Here is a 26,048-nt window from a genome sequence, read left to right on the forward strand (position 1 = left end):
AGCCGCGAGCTGCTGTGATTCTTTCCCTCTAGGTTCACTCGGCTCCACTCTAATAGCTCTAGTTATTAATACTGCTGAGAGACAGTTTTGCCTTTCTAAAGAAACACCAGCAAAATGCATCTAAACAACAGCAAAGTGCGATGCCTTAATGACATATAATAAAGCCATACTTCATCAGATGACACTAAAGGCGGAATCTGCACAAAGTGGACCGACGTGGTGATTACCAGACTCCATCGGGATGAAGCATGAAAATAACTAAAACACTGCAAACATTTGTTTAATGAAATGTTTAAGCACTTTAGTTTCAGGCCATCAAGAGAGGTTTCAGGGGTTTATGTGAGTTTTACAGCAATGTTCACATTCAGCATTGCAGAACTGCTTCTTACCAACTGCATTAACTTATTGTAGAAGGAATTTAAAATGTAATATAAATGAGAATAGCACCTTTATACAAATAATTATATTATATTATATTATATTATATTATATTATATTATATTATATTATATTATATTATATTATATTATATTTATTCATCTGCTATACTGCTTATCCTCTGTACAGGGTTGCAGGAAGCTTGAAACCTATGCCAGGATATGAAACTTACACCCTGCACAAGGTGCCACATCATCGCAGGGCACATGTGCATGCAATACAAACTCAGTCACACACTACAAACAATATGGGAGCACCAATCAGCTTTATCTGCATGTCTTTGGACTGTGGGAGGAAACCAGAGTACCTAGGGGAAACCTACTGTACCAAGCACGAGAACAACATGCAAACTCCACACACACACTGACCCGAGGGTGGTATTAAAAACCTAAACCCTGGAGGTGTGAAGCTACAGTGCTCACCACCACACCACAATATATTATATTATATTATATTACAATTGTTATTAGTAGTAGTTGTTATTGTATTGTAATCCAAGTAAAAATTTACCTGTTATATATTAATAATAATAAATATAGTTACAAGCAACGATGACGGGCTCAAGCACCCTGTGCCATCGCCTTACACCGCAGAACGTGTGTGTTATTTGAGCTTGTTAAGACCTACAAAAAGCCATCGCCGCCCGGCAGCAGCGCACAACTTGCACACGTTACACAAGATGAAATAACAGGGCTGACAAATTCCCTAGGAGGAGTATATCAAAATCCATCAGGTGCATTTTTGCAAATGACCCAAAATAACCCAGGAAATGCAGTGCAAAAGTTGTTCGCTCAATGAGCTCTAAATGTGTACCAAGTTTCGTGTGCCTACGTGAAAGTGTGTATGTGCTATACAACAAAATTATTATTATTATCATCATCTATTCATCATCCATACTGCATATCCTATAAAAGGACATTGGGGGACCTAGAGCCTATACCAGGGAACTTGCAGCACAAGGCGGCAGACATACCATCACACATCATGTGTACAAACATCACACACCATGAGCAATTCCGACACACTGACCAGCCTTCACCGGATGTTTTTGGACTTTGGGAGAAAACCAGAGGAAACCCACAAAGTATAGGGAGAAACTTTACAAACTCTACACATGACGGCCAAAGGCAGGATTCAAACCCCTGCTTCCCTAGTATCAATAATTTCACAAAAAATATGTTAAATGTTTTACAGAATAAGATGTTAAAATGATTTGGTTTGGTAGAGGTTTTAGTGCACACAGAAAATGTGCAATGTATAGCCTTAATAAATGTAACAGAGACAGAAAAAAATGTCCTGAGTACATCTGTGATGCATGTGACTACAGGCGGATCGTCTGGACACAGCAAGACACTGATTATTAATGAAGAAAGCTGCTATTGCTCATGCCTTTATTTTCATTTATGCAACGATTTAGCCTGGCTACTGTAATTTAGTCAAAATTATTAATGCAGGCATCCTGAGGTATCGCTGCTGCATAGAGAAACACACACACATACACACACAGAGAGAACGGGCCAAGAGACACACTGACGCCTGCATAATGATTATGATGAAAATACCTGCACATTGAAAATGAATCTATGAGAAAACCTTGGCTTATAAGTAATAGTCTGCTACAGACATACAACTCTTATTATTTAATTAATTGTAAATGAAATGAGCTTGTCTGTGTGGCGGTCAACTGATGATTAAACCTAGGCCAGGTCAATTTGTCTATACCTACAGTACTGTACATTTAGCAGTGTCTAAGAACTGTCTATGTCAGCTAATATAACAGAACGCTTTATAGGCAACACACTGCTGCCTATTTCATGCACGGTACACAGTATGGCACATTAACATTTAGCACATGCCTATAAAGCCTTTGGCACAGAGATAAAGTCTGTTAATGAAATGGAAAAACTCAGCAAGAGTTAATCTGTCAGCTTAATCTACAAATTATGGTTTCATTTCCCAGGCAATGCACCTCTGCATCCACCGACGGCATCACACTACTGCACAATGTCAAGAGTTTTCACACCTGGATGAATACATCTTAGCATAAAACTGCTTTGTTAATTTGTTTGCCAGACTCCTTCTTTGTGCTTCATGTCCAAGCAGAACACGTCCCTGTAATGCGCATAGAGATGAATCTGTGTATGATGTGTTCAATGAGCGTGATAATAATAATGATAAAAATTATAAATATTTATAGAACGCTTGTTGCTTTAAGTGCTATACGCAATCAAGAAGTGAAATTCAAGTGCAAAGAAGTAATGAAAGAAAACGCACAAGGACACAGTGATTTGCCCTGGGTAGGCACTTTAATAGGAACACCTAAGGCACAGCACTTTCACGCAATTATCTAAGCACCCAATGATGTTACAGCAGCACAAGGCTTATCCGAGCAAAAGTAGCAGACACATCTCCATATCAACTTTTCAAATGGGATTATTGCTTATTTTAGATGTTTTCAGTATTGTTTTACAATGAAGCAAAGAAATAAAAATAATCTAAATAATAAAAAAGGTGATCTCTGTTACCGCTTGTAAAACTGCTGAACACCCAAGAACTTCACATAGAACAGTCTCTATAGAATGATGCAAAAACAATCAGCCAAACAAGAACAAGAGGCCAGAGAGGAACTTCTGTAACTTCTTACTTCAAACAGAAAAGTATCCCGTAATGCACAGCACAGTAACAGTACAGTACAGTGCATCAAGCACTGGGTTGGCAAAAGACCACGCTGGGTTCAACTCCTGTCAGGTATAAACAGGAATCTGGGGCTACGTAGGGCACAGAACAGGGCATTGATGCTGGGCAGATGAAGATTGAAGTAAGACATACACTAATTAAGCAATATTACACGAAAAGGAGCGCTGTTGTACTGAATATCAGCACAGCTGTGATGCGGTCGTAAGCACGAGGATGTAACCTGAGATTTACTTAACATTTCCACTTATTCTGCTTTCGAATATCAGGGGTTGAAATGTGGAAAATAGGAAGCTAGTGTGCTCCGGTGTACAATCCCTTGTTCCACTCACCAAGTAGTACCTTTGATAGGGAGTTAGAGAAAGATTTGGGATTCAGCCGTGTGTCAGCCATATTCAGATCTTGAATCTTAAGCCCTCAACAACAAAAAAACAGGGCAATAAAAAATGAATTAGAAGCAATTATTAAGTAAGCAAAGTGTTGGTTAGGATGACATAACATTATTAGATGTGTTTTCATGTTCGTGTCTGGTTTTAATTGTGGGGGGTTTTGGAAGTCAGCTGGTCTTACCCTAGTCCTGCGGGCCTATCACGTGTTAACACAACTCCAAATCTGTATGGTTTTATAAATTGTGCTGCTGTAGCATGGTAAATGAATGAATAAGCATTTCTGTATGTATATGCATTATTATTATTATTATTATTATTATTATTATTATTATTTGTAGTACAGTAGTAGTAGCAGCACTAATAGTAGAAGTAGTATAAAAAGATCAAACTGGCTTGGCTTGTAATATCATTGGAGCTCAGAGCTTAGTGCCAGTATATTATACTAGCGTTACATAAAACCTATTATAAAGTACTAAACTAGTCATGTGACCCCTAGCTAAATGGCACGCAGTCAGTCAGCCAGGTCCGAAATTGACAGAACAGCACACTGGTGGTATCCTTACATGACAAGCTTGGTGTTAATACTAACGCAAACAAAACTGATGAGACCTCCATGTTTATTAGTACGGCAACGCACACACATTTTCCAGCTCTGCGTTGCCAAGCAAAGATAAAACACAAGTTACTGCCCAGACACTAAAGCAATCATAAAATAAACAGCTTGTACCATGGACATGAGCCATAACAATTTTACACATAGTTTTCACACAACTTTGCCTTGTAAACTTCAGCCAAGGAATTGGAAACAGACATTGATTTGGAAAAGTTTACACTAACAGTTTGTCATTCCAATTCAAGAAGAAAAACAGTCTTTTTTTTGTCTTTGCCTGTTCTGTTACGGCAGAGCTCTCAGTTTTGGAATCATTTTAAAGTGAATTACTTTTATGCTTGAGAATGGGATGCAAAGCTATCAGGGTAAATGCTATCAGCACAGCTGGGAGATTTCAAGATGACATTCATTGTGTCTTGCCATTTTCACTTGCATTACATCGCTATTTGTGTAACCTTGTTTCTCAATCTGTAATTGAACGCATTCTCGTTAGTAGAGAACAGCACATATTTTCAGCCTCCGCCATTCGAAGAGGAAGCTTTCTAGATAAAGCATTACTGCCTATTTTAATCCCTATGCACAATACTGCACATCAACATTTACCTTACGTCAATTAATCTTTTGGCACAGAGACTGTCTGCTAAAGAGCAAAGGGAAATGGAGTGCTTTCCAGGTTGACTACACTTAAACACACAAATTGATTTATGCTTGCAGTGTGTATGGAGCTGGAAATGATATGATTCCGGAGCACCTCGCTGCCCTGAATATCACCGGCTTGGTAATGAGTGGTGGAAAAACACAGCCGGATTCTCTAAACTCTTTCTTGTTGAGCTTCGACTAATCGAGGCACCTGCAACTGTGACCTCTTTCCAGATAATATTAAGAAAAGAACTGAACTGGGATTAATAAATATCCTTCAGAAAACATATTCTAATGTTATACGCATGGTGTGTTCATCGTTTAACTTTAAAACCACTCATCAGAGCTGAGGCTGCTCATTTTCTCTTTTATGCTTTTTCATTGTTTTTACGTCTTGGTCCATATTTCAAAGAAAGCAAGCCATATGAATTAAAGTCTCCTCTTTAACATACTTTCTAATCCCTTCTGCTCCCCTGTCGCTCCTCTAAACATGATGGCTTCCTACTGAAAACATAAAAGTCATTAAAGTGCTGACTTAGATGGACTGTATTTGGAAAAAGAGGTGCAAGTAAAAAACTAAACTAAATGGGGAAGAAAGAGAATAAAAGGGCAAGAGAGAAATGTGACACAGAGAGGGAGAGAAAGGGAGAGGGAGCGCCAGAGAAAGAGGAGATGTGTGCAGTAGGTGACAAGCCGTGGACATTCCAGGAACGTGGAGTGAATAAGAGAGAACTCAATGTTTTCCCGGCTGCATCTCTGAGTGGACCTGTCTGGTGACACAGCATGTTATCTTGAAAAGCGAGTGATTAATGGAAGCGGTGCAGGGTTCTGGTACGGCCCAGTCGGCCAGTGCATGATCAATCTTAATGAGCTCTCTCGCTATTATATTAACTGCAAGGGCTGGAACGTATGGGCTCGTGGTGGGATTCTCCTTTCTAAAGCATGATAATGAGCACAGACTTCATCTCCCTCTCCCACACCAAGCTTCACTCTAGCTCAGAATAATGTCTCAATGGAAGCACTCTGAATAATAAATCACAAGGGGCTGGCAGTGCCGAGGCAGCAGCCAAATCTATGCAGTGTCACACAGCCTGGGCTGGTGGTGTGTCTTTCTTCATAACGGAGATGCGCAATCACTCTGTGAATTCTTACATTAAACGCAGTATTTAATTCATCTGATTCTCATTCTTATATTCACTTAAATTAATCAGCCATAACTTTAACACCTACCTCCAGGGGATTTGAGAACCAAATTAATTACACACCAGTAAACTGGTGACAGGATCGTGGGCACCCAAGGCTCAGCCATGACCACAGGGACTGAAGTCGAGCCCGTCGGTTCACATACCACAGCAGAGATAATGCAGTACAAATTGTTTAAAAAAAAAAAAAAAGTCAACTGGCTACGTTAAAAAAGGCACCAGAACACCCAGTGCACCACAGCCGACCACCACACACACACACACACACACACACACACACACTGTTCTTGCTGCAATAAAATAAGAGCAGGAAATCAGGTTTAACTGGTGCAAACATTTAAAATGTCTCTCTTAACATCTTTAACTCTGTCAGAGAAACATTATTCTCAGTAAATACCACAGATGTCAGTTACATTTTTATTGAAGCCCATATTCATAAATAATTATAATTATGATAGAATTTTGTTTTAATTGAAAGAAAATCAAATAAAAGATCAAATAATGTGCTAGATAAAATTCCTGAATAAGTCATAATCTTTCTAAAATAATTAAGTGACACTTTAAATTCACAATTATTTTTTAATACAAAGTTTTTAATCGGTATTTAAAACTATATTACTGATGCTTTATTACTATGACCCTTATATAAACATTATATATATATATATATATATATATATATAATATAAACATTGCACAATAAACCATACAGCAGCGTAGTGATCATTCCCATACAGGAATTACTAGAATTATTAGCAATTTTAAAAATGCTTTTAAGCAATCATTAACAAATTATATATGAAAATAAAATGAGTAATAGAACATATCAAGACGGTTTTTGGATATTTTGTCAGTTTTTTTGTGCACGCATTACGGAAAAAACTACTAAACAAATTTTAATAGGGTTTTCACAGGTGCAGAGTAACTAGCTTGAGCTTGGGTAACATATAGGTTTGTTTCTTGAGAAGAGAAGATATGCTACTTTGAATTAAAAAATTTAAATGAAAACCGCCGTTACATCATAAAAAAAAAATTCACCTTGAAAAAATAATTAGTTCATCTCAAAATTCCACAGATGGCGCTGTACATTTTTTAATACGCGCATATGAGTGTGGAATTGAAATCTACTTAATAAACGCCATCTCACACCTTCATTCTGCGCGCTTCACAGTAATGTAAAAAAATTTCAGTTCATTCCAAAATTCAACAGATGGCGTTGTACATTTTTTAAAAACGCGTCTATGAAATTTCACGGAGCACATCTCGTATACAGTATATAATGTATAGCAATAAATTTTGTATTAAATTTAGTATTAAAATATTTATATTTATATGTTTTTTTATTTCTTTTTATATAGACAGATAGTAGAGTTACAAATATCCATAAATATGGGCTTTGTAGAAAGTGTTATCTCTCGATCACACCGTACTTGCTCAATATTAAGGCAGTAAACAGGACAGTAAACACATCTTAACATTCCCAACAGCAACCTTTTGGCACGAATAGGCACAGCAAGTGGGTTGAACAGTTCATCTATATTGCATGATTAATCTGCTTCACTCTGGTGACATACAGTATGCATAAGTCAGAACTGTGCTTGAATTTCCCACCAGGATCCAGAGAAGCCCAGGAGCTACGGGCTAATCACAAGATGGAGGCTTCCCTCCTTCGTCACCACGGCCTTGTCTAATTCAACCGGCAGGCAGCTAGTCATATACTGTACCTCCTACTTTTCAGGGATTCTTCTTCACCCAGAAGTTGGGTATTCAAATGCTGAAAATTTGAATTTGAATCAATGTTATCAATGTCGCCAACTGTGTCTCGCAGGATGTTTGAGTCTCTTCAAGTTTTTTTTTTATGCCATTTGAATTACAATGTGGCAGAAATTGCTGTCCGCAAAAGCAATTTAAAAAAAAATAAAAAATAAAATCTGAAACCGTAAACGAGAGAAAGTATCCAGGTTCCACGAATAGCAATAAATCATGTACCTATTCAGTTGAACTGTATGCCTATCATTGTGCTTTTGTGTCACTGGTTTAGAGGTGCAGCCAGCGAACGATTCAAACCACCACAGGCGTGCAGGGCGTGCAAGCACAACGCGAAATATTTACCAATTCCGAATCATTCCAGTTGAAAAACCTTAATTTATATGTAAATTTAAATATAGAGTATGTGTAAATCATTACTCATCTCCCCTCTCAGGTGATAATATTTCTTTCTGTACCTACTAATGATAGCTATATTGCTAGCAGAAATACAATTTCAGCATCAAGTCAACCGTGCTGCTCATCTCACACAGCTAAAGGCGAAATAGAAGGAATTAGGCTGTTTGGATTCGAATTTGCATTAGCTCTTCAAATATGACATGTTCTACTGAAACAAAGTGCACGCATGGACGTTCGAATGTATGTGAACGGGGGGGACGGTTGTGTGTAAGTCTATATGACCACATTATGAGCTCTAAGCCTCAGACTGGGAGCAACACTCGCGAGGTGGCCTCTCGATCACGCTGTTAACTACCTGTCCAAACTGATTAGTGTTCTAATTGAAGCGTCTAGACGACCCGGGGGTTAGCGCGGAGGAATCGGGAAACCGGGTCCAGGACAGAGCAACAAGCTTCAGCTACAAAATGAGACACAAAACGATATCTAGTGAACCTGGAGGCGCTTCTGAATACGAGTAGGCGCTTGACGGCATCTCATTTTCCATTTCAATACTTCCACTGCGATAGGCAAAGAAACAATAATATGAAAAATGTATTTCGGCAGTCAGCGAGGGACCTTTTCGCACGTTCTGGCGTCTGATGTGCTGGATTTCAGACACAGAGCAGAAGTGAACGCTGCGCTACTCGCTAAGAGTGGCTCCGTTTCAAAAAAGTAATGTCATACCATCCATCATTTCTTTATCCCCTTTAGTGCTGTCAAATGACCCCCTTCCTCGGTTTTTCCTTATTAACATCCATTTACAAGGTGAACACCAAGACAGCATATATAAGACATGATCTATTGCCATCTTTTTCCTCTATATAACCCTGGCACTGCTGGGAAGGTATGGTTATCCACTGTATGGCCTGAGGCGGTTCTGTCCCGCTGATGCAGAACCTGCTAGAAAGAAGCCTGTGCTCCTGTTTCAGTATCAACACCACATGCTACACCTTCATCCTCCCCCCACACTCAACTCGCAATGAAGTGACAGTTCATGAAGTCCCTAGCATGGAGCAATCATCCCTCTGATGGTGCTGCTTCAAAGTCAGGCATCCCGGCATTCCTTCACTACAAAAAAAAAAGGCAGTGCTGTGATTCATGGCCCAGAATGCCTTCATACACACACACACACACACGTACACACACACACACAATCAACACATTGGTCTGCACTTCCCAGCTCGTCCTCTCACCGTTGTTCATGTGGGTAAGGTGATGAATTGCTCTCTTAAAAGTCACAGGGCGAATCAACTGGCTGTGTGGATGTCTTTTTTTATTAAAAAACATCATAACTGACAAATGCCTCCGAACTGTGAAGGTCAAACAACAGTAAACACAGGTAGCTGTGAAAATCCAGAACGCCTCCTTATGTTCAGAAAGACCTGTAGCTGGGGTAAAGAACCACACAGATGAAGGCAGGTTTGAAAGGTGCACATATGGTCTATGATATGTGCCCCTTTGATCATTTTGACCATATGATCCTTGTCGAGGTGTCATCTGCGTAGGACCTGCCCTTCTCAAATTCAACCCTAGAGCCAAGGACACGTGGGGAAACACGTATTGTTATGCCACCTCGCTCTACCAGAGCTCACCTTTTCAGCATTTTGCACTTAGCCATGATGTGGTGACATGGGAGAGAAAAGGGAAGCACTCCGAATGCCTGCACGAGAGTGTGTGCCGACCGAGGAAAGCCTCTCTTAATGGGGGATAAGGCTTTAAAAACCCAAAAGCACTCGCAATCTCAGAGGGATCTCAGAAGGTCAAAGAAACTGGAAGGGGAAAAAAAAAAGCTAGAATGATCCTAAGAATGTATTTCTATTGCAAAGTGGTTTTTGATAGTTTAAGCTTTGGCACAGTTTAATATGCTGACTGGGAAATATGAAAAAGCCTCCATCACAAGTGCATTCAATAACAATTGTGAAGGTCCAGCTACAATACATGAACTTCCTTACTAAGGTTATAATAACCAACTAACATGGCTGAATGGATCACATTTATTGGTTTAGAATAGTAGTTTGTACATAGTATTACATCATGTTACTATTTCTGTCTGAGGCCACAGATTCCGAACAGATGAACTCAAAGATCTGTATAAATATAATCATCTTTCAACATTTTATTTTTGCTGCCAATTCACTAACCACAACCAGACAGAGTAAATGAAAGGTTCAAATCGATGAAAACTATTTTCTTAATAAGCTGCTTTTAAATAATTCTTCCTTTTCAGCTGCTCTTCTTAGGCCCTGCCACAGCGGGGTCTTTCCGCATATTTGATTTGGCACAGGTTTCACGCCGCATGCCCTTCCTGACACAACCTTCTATTTTTTTCCAGGCTTGGAACTGGAACTAGGAGCGCACTGGCTTGTGCAACCTCAATTGACTGGGGTTGATGCATTGGCCAGGAAATGAACCTGGTCTCATGCATGGCAGGAAAGAATCCTACCACTGAAACCAATATAAATTTATGTGATTGCAAGATATGTGTGCAAGAGAGGATCTGCTACAGAAACCACTCAAGTATAAGCTAATGTCACTTAACTTGTGTCATATTTTCCAAAACATCTCCGCTACAGTGTATTTCGAATGCTCATTTTAGTTAAATGAAGCAGAGGTTCACATATATTAGGTTCATTTCATTATGCAAAAGTATCCTATCCATCATTGATAACCAACATAAAAAAAAAAAAAGAATTAGTACTTAGGGTGGTGAAGTGGTTAGCACTGTGTTCCAGAGTTAAGGGTTCGATTCTGGTGTCCATGTGGAGTGTATGTTCTTCCTGTGCTTTGTGGTATGTTCTCCTCTAGATACTCCGGTTTCCTCCCACAATCCACAGATATGCAGAATAAGCTGCCTGGCAGCAAATTTACAAATTGCGCAAGTGTGTGAGCGTGTGTGCTTGTGCTTTGCCATCCATGGTGTATCCCGCCCTAGTGCTCAGCGTCCCCTGGGTTAGGCTTCAGATGTAGTATCATAGCATGATGTTATTTGGAAAAAGCAATGATAAACAGTTAAATGCAACAAACAATCAACAAAAGTCCATCACATAAAGAGCTTGCATGCCTTTTCAATGAGCTACACATGATTACTTGAACTTCAAAACCATCCTCAACTTAAAAGACAAAGCGGATCAGTGTCATAAATAAATGCTTTATAAAACGCTCACGTTTTATAAAGTTCATAAAGCAAAAATCAAATGAGCTTAAAAGCCAATCCAAACCTAGATTAAAAGGTTCATTAAATGCAAAAATTGCTCAGGGAATACGGAACATCTGTTTCAGGCTGACAGGCCCTAGTCCAAGGTTATCTTGTGCAAACAACAATTTACAACCACGAAATCAGCTAAGTCTCCGCAGTACACGACTGTCAGAAGGCAAGAAGTTCTCAGCGAAAGCAACACGTCCAAGTGGCACTTTTTACTGCTGAAATCCACAACCTTGGAAGTGCTTTGATTTAGCTGGTCCCGGGGTTTATTTTAACAACCTCCCCACAGCATGTTTGTAGCATCTTTCACTGCCAACATTAAATGCAATTTCCTGGAAGAGATAATACATGACAACCCAGGGCAAGTTTGTTATTTTCAAAAGGCCAAAGTGAGCCATGCTTTCCCATGGCTCTGTGCTCTTACCTTTAGGATGCCCAGGATCGGTGAACTCGTACTTCCCCATGCCGACAGTACGTAGCATCTGCAGCCCGTTCGGGCCCTCCTGATTGGCTGAGACGGGTGAAGGCTGCCCGTTGGTCAGTTGCAGTGCAGCGGAAGGCAGAGCGGGCAGCTGCATGAGCGGATGAGTCAAATGCCCGTTGCCCACTACACTGTGTCCTCCAGCTGGCATGGGCGAAGGGGTGATGGGCGGCTGGTTGGTGCTGTAAGGCGACTGGTTCTGCAGGCTGAGCACGAGGCTGCCAGGCGGCTGGGACGAATGTGGAGGAACTTGGAAGTGTGCACTCATGAGTGGGTGGTGAGGGGGAATCGGGGTCTGGATGGCAGGGGTCACGCCAATGACGGGCGACTGGACAGAAGCTCCCTGACTGTAGGCAGGAGGCTGAGGCAGCGTGTATGAGTGAGCTAGGAGACTTGGCTGACTCACTGCAACCACTGGAGGCACCCATGGAGGTCCTGATGAAGAATGAAATAAATACCAAGGGAGAAGGTTAACCACTGGTTATTTATGTTTCTTTTGTATAACCATCCAAAGCTGTCAGAAATTATTCATTTGCTTGCTTGTTTGTTTTATTTATAGCACTACTATCAAGAGTTTTCATATACACATGGAGTATATTTATGCAGGCCACCCAAGTACAGTATATTGATGGTCTTCAAGTGCTGTATATTTGCCCACCCTTTTTAAAAATCTGTCCGGACGAACGATGCCACCCGCGATCGATGAACTAGTAGCGTATAGTTTCCTCTTGTGCTACAGCTCCTGTTTATTCTGCTACAACTAGAGCGGTGTACTGAGAAGCAGTAAGTGCAACGGGTGCCAACTGCCGTAAAAAGAATAAGAAGAGCATACCGAGGGTCACACGTGCTCTGTAGAGATACACGGTGAACGGGCTCTTCTTTGAAAAACCCAGGAAGATTACATGCTCTGACAAACAATGCCATGTTTGTACACCGAATAGTGTTAAGTTCTTTCTTTCTTTTTTTTTTACATATGGGTAGATGGTGGGAAGGGTTAATAGGTTGGATCTTTGGAATGTAAAATAAATAGAAATATCATATAATATTGATAAAAAATATTGTGTTAAAGGTCATATGTATTTGTTGTCCGTTGTATGTGGTAGACCAGTTTTGTGCTGGTGGGTTATGGCGAAAGTACCTACTGTTGTGTACCACCTAACCCTCTACCTCCGCAAGTATAAGTCTGATCTGTGGGTAACACTGACTGTAGTAGTAATAGTAGTAGGTACTGTATGGTAGTGTAGTAGTGGAAGTATTAGTAATAATTATATTCGTTTTAATAGTAGCAGTAGCAGTAGCGTGATTAAAAGTAGAGATACAATTTATAATGTATTATAAAGGGAAAGGGAAATCTTAAAATGTTAACATACAGACGGTGCATAAAAAAATGCAAGGTCACTGTTTATTGGCCTGTTTATAATGAATTTTAATAAAATAAATTTTTTAAAAAAAATACCCTTTATTTAGTTATGTTCAACTGCCACCAAGTAGTCAAGTCTCTCCTATCATGCTGGCTTCCTTTTAAACATGAAGGCAGTTAACTGGATCTTTTTTACACTTTGAGGAAAAGGACTTGCCACCATTTTTCAGCATGCATAAGCCCCAATTACAAACCCCCCTATGATTGGCTTGTGTCACTGTGGTTGACAGAGCAGAGACTGTTTGTCCCCCATTCCCGGATATCTGTCCACAGACTGTTTTGTCACAGATTTAAACAAACTTTCTTGAAAAATGTCCAATAGAATAATTTGTTTACACCATCAACCATATTATTACAACCTTGATGCACAACATTGAGAAGGTTCCCCTTGTGCCACCAGAACAGCTCTGACCCTAGAGGCCCATCTCCACAAGACCTTTGAAGGTGTGCGGTGGTGTCTGGCACTGGGACATTAGGAGATTAGCAGATCCTTAAAGTGCTGTTAAATGCATCGTGGGGCGTCCATGGATCAGACTTGTTTGTGCAGCACATTCCATGGGTGCTCGATCTGGAGAATTTGAGGACGGATCAACAACCTTGAACTTGACTGCTAAGCCCTAGACACAGCAAGCTGTGATGCTGTGGGTGCTCTGATACCTTTCTAACCTTTTGTTTTTTCACAGGTTCGCCTGTGTGCACGATCCAGTCAGCAGTTTAACGGTATATCCTTTTTAATCAATGTTAATGTTACGCGGTGTTAATGTAATGGCTGATGTCAGGATTGGAAAATGACTCATAACACCCTGCTCACATAATGAATCATTTTATAAATCTGTCCTTAAAGAACAATGTGTTTTTCTTACATAAGCATTTTTTCTAATATACCACATTTATTTCCATAGGTCTGAGTCTGACGCTCCCCTAGAGAACTGTCTTAACTAATGAATTCACTAATTAATTCATGTTTCACTGGGTCTCAGCACTACGTATGATTATATAGAGCGTCAGAAAGTTTCCTTCATATATCCTGAGATTGAAATAATGCATATAATATGAGCTGATGTGATCCACTGTGGTCCATTTGTCCTGGGAGTTACAGGTGCTACAGGTCCGTAGACCAAAAGCAGACAAACGGCTCATGGGAAAGCTTATCCACATCCTCAACAGGCCCGATTAATCTCATGAATATTCAGCCACGTTGGACCTGTGCCCTGCCTCCTCTGGAAAAGAAACGAAAATAGCTCAGAAGGCCTATGGGGTACTTTATACCAGGAGGGGAGAGAAAGGAATATTTAAAAACATTATTCATGACACTGGCCCTCGTGGATACAGGGAGAGATAGTAATGGGAAGAGATGATCTACTGCAGCCTGTGTGAGCATGTTATCTGCATTATTCAGTAAAATCTCAGGACTTATCATAACACAAAGCACATGCCTTTTTTTCCCCCGCAAAATTGCATTTCCACAATGATGGACCTCTGGATGTTTATCATTTTACAGAAATGTGTACATCACCCATCACTTCATCCTTTATCACCGATATTAATGAGTTCCTCTACATATCTGTACCGTAATTACATTCTCAGGACTGGGCTCATTAGCGCTGCCCAACATGCTCACATTTTTGCAGTCTTCAGCTACAAAGTTAATGAAAGAGTTTTTAGAAAGGGAAAGTAATTGTATTAAAATGAAATGGATCCTAGACTTGATTACTCTCTTGTATCCCGTAATTAAAATGTGTTATGTTGAAATATCAGTTGTTTCATACATGATTCTTTACCCTTTTAAGTCTATTCGAATTCATCATCTAATTAAAACTCAAAACATACGTATAAAAAACTCTGAACAAAAGTTGAAGGATTAAAGAACTTCCTGAGCTTTTCTTTTCGGCTAATTCATTAATTTCAGCCAAGACGTTAGAAGGGACCATGTAGTTCACATCAATTAGGTGGAGCTGGGTTCAGAGTTAATGGAGCTCAGGCAGGGTGCTGTAAGTGTAAGAGGAGCCTAATGGGAACGCTGCCTCCGTCTCGGAGACGCTCAATCACGCAATCACACCAGATTGTGAGAGGGGGAGTCGCGGGCACAGAGGGCCGGTCACGATGTCCAATTGTCAAGGTCAAAAATAAGGGCTCTCTCTATGGGCAGGTTTGCCTGGCTGAGGCAACACGTCGTCCTCATTAAAGTGCTGTTTGAATAAGCGTGGGTCTACTCAGTCTGAATAATAATCGCATCCCATCGTTTCAATTTTTTCATTATTGTGTTTTACCGTCTAAAATGTTACGTGTTAGCTGTGCTGACACCAAAAAGCAATCTCGGTGTTACATGTGTCCCGGGTTTGGTAACTCGCTCATAGAGTTCAAGTCCTCTTTCACCGCTTCGTGAATGATTTAGCATGCTAACATTAGAAGACTGCCAGAGTAATGGGAGAAAATTGGCAGCTCCAAAGCACGGAGTGTGAGTTCATCTCGGCAGGAGGATGTCAGTAGCCTTCAAGACTTTAAGCCTTTTTATCCTTATTACACATCACACTTATTTTTAAACCTCAAGTCTTGTCATTCTGTGTATATACTGCAGAAACTGCAATTGACTATATTTTCCTGTCCGATGACGAGAAAGTTAATCAGACTGTTTTAATATCATCATACCCATTATAAAAACAGCTGTGTTGAAGGTTTAGACGTGCTAAATGTTTCTTTCCAAAGGCATCCAGGACTGAGTTAGGGTAAGGTAAAAGAGGGCAGCATACCCGCGGTGTCGTTCTCTCGGTGCTGTTTGACTGGAGGCTCGTCCGTGTCCCACGGCGTGGACTGGTTGATGGGTGTTTGACCCCATCTCAACCCTGGAGCGAGGAGCAGTGCAGGAGTCTGATTCTCACCAGGAGAAAGGCCTGCAGGCTGGAGAAATCAACACAGAGCAAACATGTTAGCCAGACTAGTAACAGGCTCTGCAAAAACAGCACTAAATTGAAAACCAACCGAGGACAAAAGCCTCCTCCTGTGTCTGACTACACGAGCTCTTGATAAGAGAAAATGTTCTTTGCAGGAACGGTGAAGTTTTTTGTTTTTTTTATGTGCCATTTTACCAATGAAAAAAATTGTAAACCATACAGCACTAATATTAGGGAAGGAAAATAATTCAATTCGAGGTGGAAATAAAAGGAGACTAATTCACACAGGCATGTTTATGTTTTCTCGATTTCTTATTGAATGCAATGCTTAATGTAGTCCTTAGTAATGTCCAAATTTAATATATATTTAACAGCAGAAATTAAAAGGCCGGTATGTAATTTTGGGGGATTTAAATATTTGAGGATGTGTGTTATCACAGTCAATACACAGAGCTGCCTGACCTACCAAAAGTCGTGCTGAGATTAACAGGAGTGTTGAGTTAAGGATTCGGAGAGACCTTTCTCTTTTGAGACATCACTTTTTTGTTTGTAAGAAAGGTTAAAAAAAAAGTGCAATGAAACGGTAATCATATACGAGTATTGCGAGAAAACACACGTAGTATTCCTACCGCTCTGTTTCTCACTTACTGAAATTCTTAACCAAGCTGTTTTCCATTTATATTTATTTTCCTTCTTCTCTTAAGTATTTAATGAGTTAATTCTCCTTTAGTAAGCAGTCAAAAAAAAAAATCTAATTTCTTTGCTAATCTCTATTTTGAGGCTATTGTGTTGTCAATTGGTTTCCATTAATGGCTTTAAACCTCTCGTCTGCTCAGTGTCTGCTCAGGTGTTAAATATTCTCTCTATATAAAGTTGGTGGGGGGGATCTCGAAAGAAGCTACAATCATTTAAAATTTAAATCTTAAGCACGCTCTTTCTCTCACTCCCTCCCTCTCTCTCACACACATACACACACACTTTAATAGGCAGGTGCGGCTGTACCCTTGCTCATTTATCAGGCGATCACCGTACATAATCCACAAAGTCAACAGATACAGGTCAAGAGGTTCAGGCCAGTTAAAATTCTAATACAAAAATGTGACTGCGGTGACTTTGATCATGGTCAAATTAACTGTTTGAATGTTTAATAAATGGCTAATCTGAAATGTATTTATTCAGCAGTCTCTAATATGGGAGAAAATAAAACCCTTCTTCTTCCATACATTGATAGAACCACCTTGTTAAAGAAAGGAGTCAGAGGAGAAGTGTCAGACTTCTTCAAGCTGATCCAAAGTCACAGTAACTCATATCACTACTCTTTACAACTGCGTCATGCAGAAAAGCATCTCAGAACACACCAACACACGACATGCTGCAGTTCCGGTGGACGCGATACGACGTCGGAGCACCACATCGAGTTCTGCGCCACAAACTTAAGGTACAACGTGTTTACTATTTATCTGTTGTGCCCTCTGTGCAGAACTGCAATAAACCTTAAATGACTACACCTCATCAACGTCTCAGATCCTGTGTGAATAATCAACCATGATCAGTACAACTGTGCTGCAGCATTCACTCAGCGGGACTCCATAGAAGTTATGCTAGATCACTAATAAATTATGCATGGACAGTGATTTGACAGAAAGCCAGTATAAATAAGAAAGTAAGCTTTAGCTTAGGCACTTTCACAGTAGGCTACGCTCTGAATTTAGAGTACTGTTAAAAACTGTAATAAGGATTAAATACTTAAGATGATCATCAAACAGTTTCCTCTTTCTCTGCTTTTAAACTCTTTTTATGGGTCGCATTTAACCATCTTAGAGCCTCATTTGTTCCGGTTCATTCGCTTGCCCACACCGGGTCCTGAAACAGACCTCGCTGGGTAGCTGACTTTATTCTGTAATAAAGACGCCTCCGCAAATTCATCCAACCACTTAAGACGACGCAACGTTGACGAGTAAGATTTAATACCTGAAAACGGCAAACAAAAGTACATGGAAAAAAATGACAGTTTGGAAAGTTCGCTTTCTTAAGCCGAGACCGGCAGTGAAAGCGACAGATTACTGCACCGTATGTTACACTGGAAAGTTTAAGAACGAGCGTTAACCCCGATTCTCGAGCTAACCCGGCGCTGCACCCAGAGTTAATGGAAAAGACTCAGTCATCAACCCTTTGCTCTTGTCTGGAACCTTCCCTCCATTCCATTATCCTGGCTGACCTGGAGATCACTTCATCAATTCATCTGCCACTGCTTTCAAGAGCTTTCCTTCGCTATGCTTTGCGAATGTAAATGTAATGTAATTGTTGAAGTACACTGAAATTTTATAAGCGTCTGGGATCATTGTAAGCATTTGGAATGTTTAAAAAAATCACGCTAAACAATTACGTCCAGCCAATGTCCAGACTTCAGGACATACAGTAACGTTAAATTCCTTTGGTATACTACAGACAGAGGTGGGGAGAGTAGCCAAAGAGTGTACGTAGGAGTAGCTGTACTTCAAAATAATATTACTCAAGTAGAAGTAAAAAGCAGTCATCCAAAATATTACTCAAGCAGAAGTAAAAAAGTATTTGGTAACTCTAAAAGTTACCTAAGTAAATGTAACGGAGTAAATGTAACTTGTTACTACCCACCTCTGACTACAGTATAAAACCACAGTTCGTCCAAAACACTCCTCACCACCTTATCAGCTCAAGACACATCCAGGAACCTGTTACTTTCTCATTCATCTTAGAATTTAATGGGTCACAGTCCTAAATATTGCCCTACTTTAAGGCTCTGACACACTTGACAAACAGAATGAATGATCAGTAGAATTGTTTTCCTGCAGCTCAATGTAGGGCTACATTGATCTGTATTAAATATTGAAAGACCATAGCCTTATTTAAGCAACAGCACGCTCCCCTAGACATGTATAGCCCAATAATTCCTTGCTCCGAACCCTTTCTCGTAGCTTTCTATCTTCCCCTGCTGCTTATCCCTGGCATCTTATTTTGTCTAATCCTCAAGATAATGCAACATTTAAATCTCCAGCGACAATAAGCTTCTGTGTTCCTCATGTGCGCTTGCCGTTACAGAAACCGCACTTTGTTTATTACAAAAACAATTTCACAATTGTGACTAACATCAAGAAATTCCACATCTACGTATACAGTACAGTATATATATTCCATAGTGTATATTAGATGGTCATGTGTTCCTCTTGACATACAGTAAGCGGTGCGTTTGCCTAGAACATAGCAAGACTTGGGTCTAGCCGAGCGTCGCCCGTTTTCTTACTTTTTAATTCGCCGTCGCTCTTACCAGACCTTGCTTCCCTTGTGACCCATTATCGCGGTGTGGCAGATGGCTTTTCTCTGACTCAACAGAAAACAGGCTGGAATTGTGTGCGTTTGCGTGCGTATTTGCGAGACACAGCGAGAGTAAACCAGGCAGCCAAGACAAACATTCTTCTCAAGCTTCTCAGTACAATGAATTTGATGTTTATAACTGGCACTGGTCTGGAATTCCCCCAGTGAACTTTTTTTTTTTTTTATACAGATGGGCACTGCCTTTTTCTCTCACAGGAAGATGGTTCAAAAACTGGGCGCACACAAGGCAACAACTACAGATATTACAGATTATTGTGAAACGTGCATCAACTTTCACCTGAGGAATGAGGAGAGAGAGCTGTGTCTTTGGTCTTGGAGTGCGTCACATCACTCAATGCTGATTTTGACATTTCGGAGAGAGTCCTTTTCACTGACTATATCATACAGGCTCAACCTATGCCTATTAGATCTTTTAAATGTCATTGCATTTATGCACAGGAATGATCAATTCATCCATTTCTACGGTTTTAAGACTCAGGACCTTTCGGGACATATGTTCCGTCGAATACTTCCCAGCCAAACGAAGCAAGGTTCGTCATATATTGTTCTCCAAAGTGCCTTATCTGAGAGTGGCCTCAGCTAGCTGAAGTGCTGAACCATCACCATGGTTACACACTGCCCCTCCAGCATCAGTCATCAGACGAGCATGTGCTGCATACCTTATTCTATACTGTGTCCCACGTGCAGCATTTCAGCAGATAAGGCTTGCAACGGGGGCAGAAGACACATCAGCATTCTCGAACATTTTATTGCATTAATTGCATAATGCATTAGCTGAGTGCTGCAGAGCGGTGTAGTTACTGCACATGCTGACGGGACTAAAAGAAACGTGGCCAATCAAGCAGCGTGCTTCAGGCATGATATACGGTATGGTCGTGGACAAATCTCAGGGTGCCAAAGCAACTGTGTTGAGAGAGTAGGCGTCAAAAGCCCTGTCGTCAAGAGGCACGGTGCAAAAACACAACTTGACGTAAATGTGCTTGCAGTGCATCTGAAATAAACGCTGGACTTATTAAGGCTGTAGATCGTCACTGCGCCCGGGACCGCCAGTTACTCGTACGTAAATGTCAACTAAAGTGCTGTCAAAAAGCTAAAGAAAAAATGCAACAAAGCTAAAGCTTCTACTAAAAAAGGTTGTTATTCTTTAACTAGTACACAGTGAGAAGGGAATTAATAAAACTTAAATGCTGTTTTATTACTAATTGGTTTGAATGAAAAGGCCGCGGTGTATAAAATAAGCTCCTTTGTACAAAAGGCTCCAATTAGATTGTAGTCTATTTTTGTGACACTGCAGCTTTTTTTATATGTATATACAGTACATTGAAAATGTCACAAAAGTTTTTTCTTTTTTTTTTAATTATTATTATATGTGAGATCAGAAAATTGATAAATGCTTCCCCAGTGTATGTGCCCTGACCAGTTTTCTAAAATAGCTCTTTTATCTAGACCATTTTTAAATGATCTCAAAAAGTATTTCAATTCTGCATAATAATAAAAAAAAAAGCTCAGGGAAAAATGCATCATGCTAATTTATACCCAGACAAAAAAAAAAACATGTTCTAAGCTGGACACAGAATTCCTAAATTGAAGTTTAGGAATGTAATGGAGTAGATGATCATCCTTATTTTGCATTTCTTTACTCCGTAATCGCACTGATGTCCCAGTTTTTATGTAAATGTATAAGCATTTGTTCAAGAAGTGCACTTAGCATGTTTACAGCATGTACTCGCGGTAAAATAGCGGTTTCATACCTTTTATAAGCTTTTAAACCATGCAAGAGGTTTTGTCCATGACGGCGCGTTATAGCATCTGAACATGGCGTACAAATCTCAGACACGAGGCTGTGGATTTTTTTTACTGTGCAAAGCTTTGAGCTATTGTCCTGCACAGACCAGACCTTCATACTATATACTAACAGATGACGAAATGCGGCTTCGTCTCTACAGTTAATATCTCTAGTTCAGAAACACTACTAAACAATACTCCGCATTATAAAATGCTAAAACAGGCGATGCAGCTGCTCTCTTGATTCTGACTGAAGCCAGTTCCTGTGATGTGACTGGGTATATGCTGGTGTTCATGCCGGCTGATACGGAGGATAAGATCAAGAAACGGTTTTTAAACGCACAGTCTCTCTAGAATAAATACTCTGTGGACAAGTTGAGTCCAGTGGAACAGTAGAGAGCAGAGGGAGCTCTCTCCTACGCTCTTCTTTACAGACCATACTATCTGTGCCAGACTGCACATCAGAAAGGTGGGGACACGAGACACTGGGCCTCTGTTCCACACAAGCCGCGGCGAACAAAGCCTTCATTGTAGTGGCGCACTGAGAAGGGCTATTTTGGGGAGACTGCTCTTTGACTGTGTATGTGTGTTTTTAGCCGTGGCGCTCTGCTGCTATTTTGAAGACGCTGGACGTTTTAAAAGACGTGTATTTCATCATGACACAAACAGTCATGGCTCATCACAAGAGACCTGCCATATATGTATGGATATATGGATGCATGAAGATAGACAGAGCTGGATATTGGACACATGAACAGAGAGAGTGCTGGATGGCTGCTACACACACACACACACACACACACACACATATATATATATATCCAGTCTGTATCTTTCAGTCAATCCTAGCATATCTGAGTCCTCCGTCCCTGGGAGCGTGACTACACTTTGAATGAGAAAAGGATAAGAAATAGATGACTAGAAGCCCTGAGATGTGTGTAGAGGCTTCATTAGTACAGCAGGGCCAGACAAAGCTAGAAATGCCAGACACCGTCATGTTCTGTTCGCATTCATATGCTCTTCCAAAACACAATCTTTGGAATTATAAGAGGGATGAAGAATGTGAGAGATTGCGCTGGGAAGATGGGATGTGTGAGTGTGTGTCGTTCAGAACCTACAGGATTTATAAAACATGTTGAAAAAGAGGTCAGTAACAGCGCAGTAAGTAAATGTTAATCTCTCTCATCCTTTATCTGCATATAAAAGCTGCCACCCTGCGCCTCCAAATAGTATTAGGACAAGCTGCCAAAAAAAAGCACCTTTGCTCCAATATTAACCAAACAGTACACAATAACATATCTAATAAAGAATATAATGATATGGATTACACAGGCGGGGTTATATTTGCATCTCAAAAATCTCTATATCATAAGATGCCACTGCCCTTATATGATGCCATTACATTTTCCCCCAACTACAGTACATACAGTAGATCATTTGTATACTGTATCCTTATGAGATCCTCATACGAGAATGAATCTTTCGCCAAACTTCTTTCTGTTTGAAGATATTGATTGAACTCAATCATTTATGTCGATAAACTGAAACAGTGAGAAGAAATGACAAAGTTGAAGTTTGGATCTGAGAATGTTAAGGGATACAGTGGGAGATATTGAAAATTCGGCATTAAAAACAAGATCAAACCTCACTGCCAAGCAGCCATTATGAACAGTAGCAGTAACACGAAATTGCAGTACAAGCCTCCGCAATTATTTCATCGCAAAAGGACGCAATGTTTTTTTCATGTTATATATGCATAGTCAGGAATTTATGTAAAATTTGGTAACAATTCTAGTACTTGTTTGTTTTTTAAAAGCTTTTGAGGGGTGATAAAAAATATTGGCAAACATCCTCTTTATGAGATTACTTGTGCAATTATTTGGTTATTATAATTAAGTCCAGAAAAATACATTAGAGTACAAAATGGTACGTTTTTGTTTGTGTACGTCAAATCACAAACATAATATGTGGCATAAAAAGGCAGGTCATGGAGGGAAGTGGGATCATATACAATTAGAATAGACATATTAAACAAACACTAAGTGGAAACTGTTTAAGCTATCGGTGAAATCCGAACTGAACTGCATGGCAGATTATCTAAGCATGGTGACTGACCCAAAGCTTAAAAACACACTGATGAAGTACAGACTAGGTGAGCACCATCTGGCCGTAGGGACCGGGCAACACAGACAGTCCTGACTGCCCCAGGAGAAGACACTGTGCCAGCGGTGCATACTTAATAAAAAAGAGAGAGAGAGCTGCACACTAGCTGCACAGTACACACACACACACATACACACCACCACCACCACGTGTGTTATTATTGTCTATTATTTTCATATTATTACCCTTGCTTTCCCTTTTTTAAATCGTTTTCTTCGACTGCAGACCGAAATGTGTGTACTTTTTTATACTATTCCATTTTTAGTGAAACATTGGATTGTGAGTAACTTGGTCTGCGGGTCTTTTGCAAGACAAGCAAAATTTTAAAATACATTTTAACTTGATAAACGAGCAGGGCTTTGAAATACGAGTATATACGAAATACAGTATAAGCTTTGCCTGCCGAGCGTCACTTGATTACAACTGAGCCAGTGGTTGTGTCCGTATATCATCTCCAATGCTCGGTCTCAATGCACATGCGTTACTCGTATAGACAACAGAGCTGTGTGTGTGTACAGTTTACTATAACATTGTGACTAGTTGTGTTTATGCGTGTAGAGCACTTTTTTACATTTTGAGTCCAAGTGTAGTGACTGTTCTTTAGTAACTATTAAAAAGGCTGTAGCAAAACACACGATGCATTAGTTTAATGACAATACGATGTCAAAAGGTAGTGTCAGAGAGGTTCCTTATTGAAGATTCCAGTTTGCGGGTGTGTGTGTGTGTGTATGTGTGTGTATGTATGTGTGTGTGTATGTATGTATGTGTGTGTGTGTGTGTGTGTGTGTGTGTGTGTGTGTAGTCGTCCTACCCAGTAGCCCCCTTCTCCTCCTCACTCGTCTCATTCACACCAGCCACAATTCTTTTTAAAGATAAAGTGCAGGTTAATTTTACCTTATATTTTGTATAAATTATTTTTATATGAATATTTTTGGGTGTGGAACAGATCATCAGAGTTTCCATTATTCCTTATGGAAAAATTCATTTTAATATGCGAGTGCTTTCGGAATGAATTATGCAACTATATTCAAAAGTTTATAAAAAGTTTAAGTTCACTTTTTTCAATCACTACTTTTTTGATCTATCTATACCTCTTATTGATGACTTATTTCTGAGCGCTGGCAATATGAATGTCCATATTTGTCATGCCAGTAAAACACATTATCAGCTAATTTATCCATTTTATAGTTAACATAAGCATAAAAGATCAGATTTTTTTTTCTAATGAATTCATAACCTAAGAGCCAAAGGAAAGACCTGCTTTAGTTGCATGGCTCTGCTTGTGCCATTATGGGCCAATTTAAATGCATCTAAGCGACCAGGTCCTATGCGACTGCCTCCCAATCAGAGCTATCTCATGGGACATCAGCTTGTATAAATTGAATCCAAATCAAAATTTCACTAACAATAGCGCCCTGCTGATGGTGCGTGGCACAGACACTATTCCAGTCTAATTCAGTGCCTTTAACAAATCATATGGGAGGAGGTAACATGGGAGCTGAAGAGCACAACTCCATACCCAAAATGGGCTTCTTTTATTAGTTTCGTTCCCGATCCATTCCTCTATGAGGGTGATATGGCGGTGTGAAGGGGGAAACGGAGAAGGCCGGTGGCAGTATAGGAAGGAGGAAGACCCATCCATCATCACATGTCACATCATTTCCTTAGACATGTCATTTTCACTTGCCCTAGACAGCTTGTTCTGATTCATCGACTGTAACTACAACTTTGACCTAAAAGAGTCACGCAGAAAAAAAAAAAAAGCTTTAGGCAATTCTTTTCTTTCTTTCGCTTTTGTGTCCACAACCTATAAGGCTGTCTTCCAAAGTAAACAACGAGATGCTAAAATGTGCTCGCAATTTGTTCTGGATTCAGAGTGCTTGACTTGAAATGTTTGAAATTCGATGTGAACCATTGTCTACTGTAGCGGAAAATCCATTCAGTATAAAGAGTGGAGCGAAAGAATAGAAAATATGTCAGGCATTTAAACTTGGAACTGTCATAGTTATCCTTAGCCAGCCTGCTGTTCCACTTTTGAAACACAGAAAAGTCATTTAAATATGCAAATTATAAATCTCAAATATAACTGCAAATTACTTGCACTCAAGGACATCAGAAATCCAATAGACAGATGTTTATCTCAAAATTTAATATACACTTCTAAACTTTAACCTGAGATGCCGTCGCCAACTCGTAGACTTCATAAAATGGAAAAAGAAAATGTAAAAAAAAAAAAAATCAAACAAACAGATATTGTTAACTTTTTTTTAAACATACAAGGATGAATGAAAACAACAGGAGAAAGATCCATCAGTGAGACATGGATTTCTAACGTTTTATACTGTAGATGAAAATATAATAATCTCCTTTCTCAGCCTCGGGATAGTGACAGGGCTTACAGTAGCTTACACAGAAGCACAACTCCTCTACGACTCCGGTACACCGCGCATTAATACTGACAGGTTTACACGACAGGTCATAAACACTCATTAAAATCATGCATGCTAACATTTCCACGGGCTACTTTTCTGTTATTTACAAAGGCTTATTGAATTTA

General features: G+C 39.9%; 1 protein-coding gene across 2 annotated transcripts in view; it reads right to left on the bottom strand.

Moving 5' to 3' along the window:
• The window catches only part of LOC128514684 (kelch-like protein 29), a 206,952-nt gene that overhangs the window by 66,128 nt on the left and 114,776 nt on the right, over nt 1-26,048 (bottom strand). For both annotated transcript variants that reach the window (XM_053488488.1, XM_053488487.1), the window contains exons 4-5: nt 16,031-16,178; nt 11,804-12,295 (exon numbers count right to left, since the gene is read on the bottom strand). In XM_053488488.1, the coding sequence (XP_053344463.1) occupies nt 11,804-12,295; nt 16,031-16,178 (640 nt within the window). The remainder of the gene's footprint in view (nt 1-11,803; nt 12,296-16,030; nt 16,179-26,048) is intronic.

Source organism: Clarias gariepinus, chromosome 27 (genome assembly GCF_024256425.1).
Source record: "Clarias gariepinus isolate MV-2021 ecotype Netherlands chromosome 27, CGAR_prim_01v2, whole genome shotgun sequence".
NCBI lineage: Eukaryota > Metazoa > Chordata > Actinopteri > Siluriformes > Clariidae > Clarias > Clarias gariepinus.